Below are 9,787 nucleotides of genomic sequence, written 5' to 3'. Positions count from 1 at the left end.
CGGATATTATTACGTTGATGTACCATGATTCTATCTTAACTCTTCTATTTTAGTTTAATGCAATGGAATCCATTTCTACCAAAATGAAGTCTAAGATGTATATTCATTTTCTTGCATTTAAACAATTTAGATCTTTTCGTTTTCTTGCTTTTCAATGAACAAACAACCAGCCCTAGTCAAATATTAGCACTAGGGATGTTCCACACCAATTCTTTATGCAAAAGTCTATTGATAGTCAAGTCAACACAACATTTTTCACAAATTTTTTCACAACTGTTTGCATGTCTTTGTGCGTAGATAAACTAGTGTCAATGTTAGATACAAATGAAAGTTATGTTAATCCAATTGTAATATCAATAGATGTAGAAAAAGTTACATCGCTTAAAATTACTTCCATATTTTTGGGCTTTAAACCAGAGAACAAAGAAATAAAGAAAAAATCTCATGGGGCTATTGAGATGGACCATTTTTTTCATCGACTATTATGCAACAGGGCTTCATAGATGAAGCCTCAAGCATACCAAGAACTCAAGAAGGTAAACGTTTTAAACATAGTGTTGCAGACATATTTTGAGCATCCCCTAGACGTTAAATCTCCTATATAAATGGTATGAGATTACAAGTTATAACAAGTAAAATACATGTTGAGCATCCCCTTGATATGAATCTCCTATAGAATTCCAGCCCTTCCAAGCCACAGGCTTTTAAATTTGAGATTATAAAATATTCTTGGTAAGTCTTTTTTTTTTTTTTTTTGGTGGAGAAATCCATCCTGCTATATTCTTGGTAAGTCGATTCTTTAATAACATTAAGTTTCCCCACCTCTTGTCCCCGTTACCAAAGAGTCAAAGACATACATTGTTTCATACAGAATAATTTAGTCATCTAGGATGGTAATTAAAAATGCTGAAGGGCAAAATCATCACAGAATCAGTGAAAAAGTCTAGCCAATTGAATACTCTTTATTTATTTATTTTTCTAGGGTTCAACAATCGTTGATCTTGAGTTAGGAAAAAACTTAGGTAGTCCTAGCGCAGTGCTCACAATGGGTGTGAGCCCAAGGGTGGGACTCACATGTGGGGCCTACCCCTTTTGTGAGAGCTTGGAGCACTACTCCGGAACTACCTAAGAATTGCTCAACAATATTTTGTGTAACGTGCTTCAAACTATTTTTTATCTACCAGTATGATGCAGAACTGTTAACTTTGAAGTTAAGATTACTAAGACGAATGTTGTTACAACTTAAATCAAATTTTGGACAGCTCGTATTTCAGTTTTTTTTAACAGTTTGGCCTAATTAATTTACCAACATTTCCCAGTTTCATAGCATTGAATTTATAAGGGAAAAAAAAAAAAAAAGCAGCTGCAAACTTTAGCCAAACATAATTTCACAAGTTTGACGCAGTACAGCATAGCAAGTCATTCTGTCAAGGTCAGACAGAGAATCACGGCCTAACATTCATGAGGTTCACCTGGTTTTCTTCATCAACAGTGAGTAGAAAATAGTCTTTGCTGATCTGTCTTTGGAGAATATTGCCCGCAAATGAACAACCCTAGAGTGACATCATCTCATTTCAATAGGAAACTCAAACAATTCAAGGACAAACGAATTCACAGAAACATTTTACTACAATCAATGCCTCTTTTTCTTTTTTTGAATTTTACTACAACAGCATACATAAAGTTAGACTAATGTCTATATTAATGAAGCTACACATTTAAGCTATTACACTATAACTAGGGATTACGTAACAACATGACAAAATCTTGACTTTTATCCAAGAAAAATATATCTATTAAGCAGCATATCCCCACTTATATTTTAAAAAGAAGTCATATTTGCCATTTCGGTATCATATCATATTGAGGCTTCATACACATACATCTAGACATGCCTTAGATAGGTGAAGAGGTTACTCACACTTCGGATAGAGAAACATCACATGGCCACATAAATTGTGCACTTGTTGAGATGAGATTAGTGTCTGGAAGCTGCCTCCTTTGTTATAAGTATCTGAGCTTTTTGTGCCTGCAAATGATAATTTAACACCAAAAGCATTCAAATCACATTTAAAAAAAAAAAAAGCCAAATGAAATGGTATACAGAGTTTCCCTATTTCGACAATTACCTCTTTTTCCCATTCGCATCTCAGTGTGATTATAGCTAATATAAATGTCTGAACCACAGTTCCACTAATCATTCCAGTCCAGATACCCTGCTCATTCAATTATGAACATGTAAAATCAAAAAATCATACTGGAAGAAATGCATCACCCGATAGAAGTGATGAATATTGAATATGCTGTCTTTATAACTTTGGAGTGACTTTTTTTCTATTCGTGCCTTTGTGGCACAGTCAATTTTAGCTTCTACATTTTATATCATGGAAGATTCAAGAAATCAAGGTGTAGTTCTATTTACCATGCCAGAATATGTGTATCCTAACACATTGAAGTATTGGCAACAATGCAACACATGTACCGTAATTCCAAAATGAAGCGACCAACCCAAGAGAACCCCGAGAGGGACCCCAACTAAGTAGTAGCTACCTATGTTTATAAAAGCCACTTTAGCTTGCCAACCAGATCCAATAGCCACACCTGAAAAGCAACACATCACACCAAATCATTACACGATACTTGCATTTGCAATTTCCAGGACTGAGTGCTATTTCTGTATCTTACCCGAAAGAACAGGTTGAATGCAATTGAAAAGAATAGTGAACGCCAACAAGACTGCTAAATCATTGACCATTTCAATAACAGAAGTGCTGGAGGTAAAGATCATTGCAAGATTCTCAGGGAAGGCGATGATTATTGACCAAAATAGGAGTCCAACCATTAAGGAGGACAACACTGAGATTGTAGTGGCAAATTTTGCACCTTTTGCATTGCCTGCACCAAGCTCATTTGCTACACGTACCCTGAATTAAGAGAACATAACATGGTTAAAAAAGATGGGTGGAAAAAGTGACTTTTGTTCACCAGCATTGCTATAGTGTGAAGGGATGGATTGTTTTTTAGATTGACTACCCTATTCTTCCTCCTACCAAAACACTACCTAAAGCTTATATCATAGAAGCTAACACTAGACTATTGGAATATTATCTGTATCTTCCCAACCAAGACCCAAAATGAGTTCACTTTATTTGGGATGAACTCGCAAAGACACAAACTCAAAGACTCCCCTCCTAGACAAGCAATGCCCCCAGATTGGGGGGGGGGGGGGGGGAAGCTAATAAAGTTCTGCTTTGGCAACCATTAACATATATACATCTGCTTTGATAATCTCATATTCAAATGCTTTAACCTCTTGGTTGGTTTTCAACACAAAAAAGATAAAATTTAAAAGAACTCCCTTCACTCCCAAAATTACCCAGCAATTACTAGAGATGCTATGAAGAGAATCCAAGATATAAAAATGGGGCATTTATTTGAACCCATCACATCCACTAATGATGTTAAATGATGCCGGGAAGATGCTATTAAATTAAAACACTAATAATTGACATTTAGCTCACAGAAAAGACCATCGGGTTTTATCTTGTCAAATAATTAGATTTTCTCTATTGAAACTCTCTTTCAAGAACCTTGAACCTTAACATATTGCTTGCCTTTAACAATTAAAGCAAGCGGGTAAATTAAGCTAGAAGCATTTTAAGAAAAGATGATATTATATCATTGCGGAACTGCATGCCACAAGAACTGCCTTAATTAGTTCACACACTCAAAAAAAAAAAAAAAAAAAACAGTCTGTAAATGTACTGCTTACAGACATCATTACATGGGGCAAGAAACAGTATGATTTCCACACGTAGGAAGATAAAGCTTAACATAATGATCAAACTTATGTTTTAGTGGAATGGGGATAGCATTGGGCAAGTGAAATGATGATGCTGGTGACATATAGGACTTCTTAATCTGTAACTCTTGAACCTCAAATCTTGCTTCTCACATATTATCCACATTTTCACCGTCCTAATTGCCTGTTATATTCCTATTCTACCATACACATTATGTTTTACTATAAAGAAGAGCAGAAACAAGACTTAGAACCAGCAACGTACCCAGCAGCAGCCAGAAATCCAAGAGGAATCATCGACTCCCAGCCAAAGATAGTTATGCTGCCAAAACAGAACGACATTGAGAAGATAGTAAGAAACTAGAAAACAATCAAACAAAATACACATTGACACATAAGCCAATGACAATTGACACAAGGTCTAGAAATTTGGAACTAACCAGATCGAAAGTGCATCAACTGCAACCTCAGTATTGTGCAAATACCCTGACACTATAATCAATACCCTGTAATAAAAATTCTCCAACCTTCACACACACACACACACACACACAACAAATGTAAGATTAAATCAAGGATCTTATCTGTACAAGTATAAGGCTTTGATATCCAAGAAGCAAGAGTGTTGCACAAGTAATGGCTTGCACTAAGTAAAATATACTTGTCAATAATTCATTGATTTGCACGCATACATAAGTTCATTGTGTTTGTGTGTGTTTTTCTTGATATTTGTGCATAATTTCACTCTATTTTTTGAACAACATACAAAAATATCATGGAGTATTATATGCACCTATACTTTTGCCTAATCAATCATATAATGTGAGAAAGAGAGGGAACACATACAAGACCATAACCCCAGAAGCCACAGAGAGCTTAAAAAACTCCCAAAGCCCAACGAAAGCTTGACCCGAAAAACCAGTCCACGAATCAGCACACCCACCACATACAACATACACAAAAAGTCCCAAAACAGTCACCCACCACGAGAAATCAAGCGTAAGGGCAGCCCCAACAATCCCCACTCTTAACTTATACACAAAAAACCAACTAACAAACACATGGAGTGCAAGAGCACCCCCCGAGATATAAGCAAGAACCCAAGTCTTCACTTGGCTCTGCAAGAACCTCTGCAACGTGAACTGAAATGGGAAACTCAGGTGCATCGGAATCAACCACATTGCCACCACACCCGACTGCTCCGCCACCGCATCGGTTTGGCCCATAAGCTTTAGTATTGGCGTTGCAAACAAGAACAAGGGAAGTAATAAAATCGAACACGAGAACAAAACTATCCAAGAACGTTGCAAGTAAATGCCTAACATGTGGTACTGTCTGGCCCCATATGCTTGGCCACATAGAGTTTCAAGTGCACTCGCCATACCCAACTACATCAAAATAGTCATCACGCGTTAAAATAATGGTTAAATGATTAAATTCATCGCGACCATTTGAGCTTTTCTGAAGTATTATAGTGAGAGGAAGTGTTAGTTTTCAGGACAAGTGGTAGACTGTGGTAGTTATCACGATGAAAGTGAAAGATTAGAAAGGAAGAGCAGGGAAATGGGGGTACCAAGCAACCGAAAGTGATGGCGATGATGACGGTGGAGGCGATGGAAATGGCGGCGAGGTCGAGGTCACTGAGGTGGCCGGAGAAGGACTGGGTTATGACAGTCATAGAGAACATGGCAAGCCTGCTGAAAATGGAGGGTCCAGCAATTGCCCACAATTTCTTCGACTCTAACCATGTTTGTCTAAGCAAACTACTTGCATTTAATTCTTCTTCTTGGTTTTGTTCTGAGGTTGATGTTAACAGATGTTGTTGTTGTTCTCCTCTCACACCCATGTTAATTCTGGTGACAAAATATTTGGAGCCAAAGTTTAGAAGCGTAAAGTACTTTTTGTTTTTGTTTCAAACAATTATTTTCCCTATTGTGGGGCAGTGAGTTGGACTAGGAAAGTAGGAATTATCGATAACATAAGTGAAGTTGCTTTCTTGGGGCCCGACATTTCGAACGGCTATTATCACAAGACGTGTGTGTTTCAAGTTTCAATAAACATCAGCCCATAAGGGCTTTAGCGAGGCCAGGGTCAATACAATCAGCGAAACCTTACCTTAAGGCCTATTGAGCTAATACATGGGCTGTGTTATTAGGCCTCCCTGCTTACCCATTTAAACTTTCAAGACTCACACACACCCATTCCTCAACACCTTAGCCTATTCTATTATTACAGCCAAAATGAAAGTTCGAGTTTTGAGTAATAATATTAATAGTAACAATATATACTAGTTTCATATTCAATTTTAAAAAAAATATTTTCATACAGTTTTTTTAAAAAAAAAAAAAAAAAACAAAGCAAAAATCTTACTACCAAACAGGTCCTAAAACTCTTGATGTTTTTTACAACTCTCACATAGAGGTATTGACATTCAAGTAGGAGAAGTGATCTTTCTAAGAAAAAACCACATATGAAACTAGTATATATATAAACCCGTTTGTGTTTTTTCATTTAAAATTAATTAATTAGAAGATAGGGGCATTTGAGAGAGTTTTAGAATTTGTGTGCGGATATTTTGTTATGCAAAATGGTGAAACCCAAATATAGATTATATATTTCAAGGCTATTGATTTAATTTGTTTTGATTGGAACGTCACTTTTTTTGGGATATACTACTTATACCATTTTAATTATGCACTAATTGTAATAGAAGTTGTAAAATTGTTGTGTTATATATTTCTTGACCAGTTTTTTTTTTTTTTTGATAAGTTCTAGTCTTAGGGAAAGGAAAGTTCGAATTAATAACCAATATATTATGAGGTATATACGGTTCCAAACTAATTAGTGATAATCAAAAGATTGATGTGTCCAATTCAAAGTCAAATATTGCCAACAAAAATTCCAAACATATTGCCATAAAAGAGTCCAATTCAAATTCTAATACTTGCCAAACATAAATCAACCAATATCACTCCCGTGATTCTCTCCTCCGTAGCACATCCCTTGACTTTAGCTAATTTTTTGTAATTGTAATTTGCTGTAAGAGATGTGCTACGTCCACAACATTTTCACAACAAATCATAGGTGGTTAGTTGTTATTGGTTTAAATTTGAATCTAACACTAAGATTACTTTTTTGGCCCAACAATAACAACTTGCTACTTAGGATTTGTTGTAAAAATTTTGTGAAAATTTTGTGGACATATTATTTCTCTTTGTTGTAATTGTAATCTCTACAATTTAGGAAAGTTTGTCTATAATTTTTTCGTATTAATATAAAACAGTATACACCTTATTGGGAGTGGTTTTTCAACCCAACATGAACTTTGTATTCTCTATTCCTTTATGGTATCAGAGCAAAAAAAAAAAAAACACGCACACACACAAATTTTTTTTTTTTCCCAACTTTTCTCTTTTCTTTGCTTTAGCTAATTTCAATGGAATCCACCAATTCTTCAATTGGTGTTGTGGTACCCAGTCATTCAATGTTCATGTCAATTAAACTAGACAGAACCAATTATCCTCTTTGGCTTGATCATATTGTTCCTATTTTGAAGAGCAAGAGTTTGATGGGATTTGTAGATGGTACAAATCTATGTCCTCCAGAATTTAAATGTGACAAAGATGGTAAGGAGACCACCGAAGTGGATCCATCTTATATTACTTGGCATCAACAGAGCCAAATGATCCTCAATTGGATCAATAATTCTCTCTCCCCACTAGTGCTATCCATAGTGGCTTGTTTCACATCAATATATGCAACCTGGTCCTCATTGTAGTGTATTTGATTAATAGACTTCCAACTTGTGTCTTAAATAATCTCACTCCATATGAAAATCTATTTCAAAAATCTCCCACTTATGATAGTCTTCGAGTTTTTGGTTGTGCATGCTTTCCTTATTTGCGACCCTATAATAAAAATAAGCTGTAATTTCATTCTAAATGATATGTGTTTTTGGGTTGCTCTCTTAGTCATCAAGGATATTGACGTCTTGATCCAAGCACTGGTCATGTCTATTTATCCCATCATGTTATTTTTTTTGAGTCTTCATTCCCATTTGAAGAGACTATTAACACTATTTCTACAGAGAAAGGCTCCTTGGAATCTTTGGTACCTACACTAGAAATGATTCAACTACCTCAGCTACATACACTACCTTCTTGTTCTAGACCTCCACCCACTTCCCCTCCTATACCTCAAACTCCTCAAATGCCTACCCTCCAGATTTTATTTCCCTCACACAAAGCTCTCCTCCTCATATTTCTAGCAACCATCTTGTAGGTTCTTCTCCTATAGCTTCTCATCCCAACCCCACTATACCACTTACTTCATCCCTCACAATTTCTACTCCAAATGCATCTTCCATTCTAAATCCATTACCACCTAATCCCACATCGCAAACTCTCCTAGAAAATTCCTCCCACTCCATGGTCACTAGAAGAAAATATGGAATTTGCAAGCCCAATCCAAAATATGTAATGAATGTGGTATATGATTCTTATTTGATTGAACCCACCTGTTATAGCCAAGTGGTTAAACATATAGAATGGCGTCATGCTATGGGGGTTGAATTTAATGCCTTGCGACGGAATGGCACTTGGTCATTGGTCCCTCCTTGTTCAAATATGAACATATTGCCTAATAAGTGGGTGTTTAAAATCAAGAAAAAATCTGATCGCATTATTGAGTGCTATAAAGCTCGTATTGTTGCAAATGGTTTTCATCAGCGATAAGGGCTTGATTATACAAAGACTTTTAGTCCGATTATGAAACACTCCACTATTCGCATTGTTCTTGTTTTAGCCATTCATCAAAAATGGCCTATCCGACAATTGCATGTTCATAATGCATTTCTCCATGGCCTATTATGTGAGGAGGTGTATATACGTCAACCTTCTGGATCCATTTATCCTTATTATCTACACCATGTCTGCAAGCTTCGTAAGTCCCTCTATGGTTATAACAAGCTCCTCAAAGTGTTGTCGAGGCGCTACAATATTTGACACTCACTTGTCTAGATATCTCTTTTGTAGTAAACCAAGTGTGTCAATTCATGCATCAACCTACAACAACTCACTGGATTGCTATCAAAAGAATATTATATTATTTGAAGAGCACTTATACTCATGGTCTCTTTTATCAACCTCATTCTTTACATTTAGAAGCCTATTCATATGTTGATTATGCTAAAACCTTGATGATCATCGCTCTGCTGGTGGCTATTGTATTTATCATGGATATAATTCCATATCTTGGAGTGCCAAGAAACACCGTACTTTCTCATTCAAGCACTGAAGCAAAATACTATCAATTGGCATATACTACAGTTGAGATTTCATGGCTTCGATCATTGTTCAAAGATTTGAGTGTCTCTCTATCAACACCGCTTATTTGGTGTGACAATATTAGTTTTATCTCTTTAGCTTAAAACCCGGTTTTCATGCTTGCACTAAACATTTGGAAGTGGATTACCATTATGTGCGTGATAAGATTGTTCGCAAGGAGCTTGATGTTAGCTACATTTGTACTACATATCAGGTGGCAGACATTTCACAAAAGGGCTTTATTGAGTTTCTTCTGCCTAATTCAAATTATTTATAAACAAGCTTATGGTACGCTCTTGTCCCATTAGCTTGCGGGGTGCGATAATCTGAAGATTGATAAGTCCAATTTAAAGTTAAATATTGCTAGCAAAGAGTCCAAACATATTGATATAAAAGAGTCCAATTCAAATTCTAATACTTGCCAAACATATATCAACCAATATCACTCCCATGATTCTTTCCTCCCTAGCACATCCCTTGACTCTAGCTTTTTTGTAATTGTAATTTGCAATAATTATAATCTATACAATTTAGGGAATTTTGTTTATAATCTTTTAGTATTAATACAAAATAATATACCCCTTAGTAGGTGTGGTTTTTCAACCCAACATAAACTTTGTATTCTCTATTCCTTTAATTAGTACTAACCACAACACTTTCC

At 35.9% G+C, this 9,787-nt stretch overlaps 1 protein-coding gene across 1 annotated transcript; it reads right to left on the bottom strand.

Annotated features, from left to right (window-relative positions):
- Positions 1 to 1,188: 1,188 nt before the first annotated feature.
- On the bottom strand, positions 1,189 to 5,648 carry LOC115973578 (protein DETOXIFICATION 27-like). The gene is made up of 9 exons (XM_031093852.1): positions 5,376 to 5,648; positions 4,649 to 5,190; positions 4,243 to 4,329; positions 4,068 to 4,124; positions 2,686 to 2,924; positions 2,483 to 2,601; positions 2,130 to 2,216; positions 1,922 to 2,029; positions 1,189 to 1,553 (listed from the first exon to the last, which is right to left on the bottom strand). Exons 1-8 carry the CDS (start codon positions 5,646 to 5,648, stop codon positions 1,979 to 1,981), a joined length of 1,455 nt encoding a protein of 484 aa, XP_030949712.1. The 3' UTR covers positions 1,189 to 1,553; positions 1,922 to 1,978.
- Between the last annotated feature and the right edge of the window lie 4,139 nt (positions 5,649 to 9,787).

This window comes from Quercus lobata, chromosome 2, assembly GCF_001633185.2.
Source record: "Quercus lobata isolate SW786 chromosome 2, ValleyOak3.0 Primary Assembly, whole genome shotgun sequence".
Taxonomy (NCBI): domain Eukaryota; kingdom Viridiplantae; phylum Streptophyta; class Magnoliopsida; order Fagales; family Fagaceae; genus Quercus; species Quercus lobata.
The sequence above is the reverse complement of the archived record's forward strand: the minus strand, read 5'-3'. Positions and strand labels throughout refer to the sequence as shown.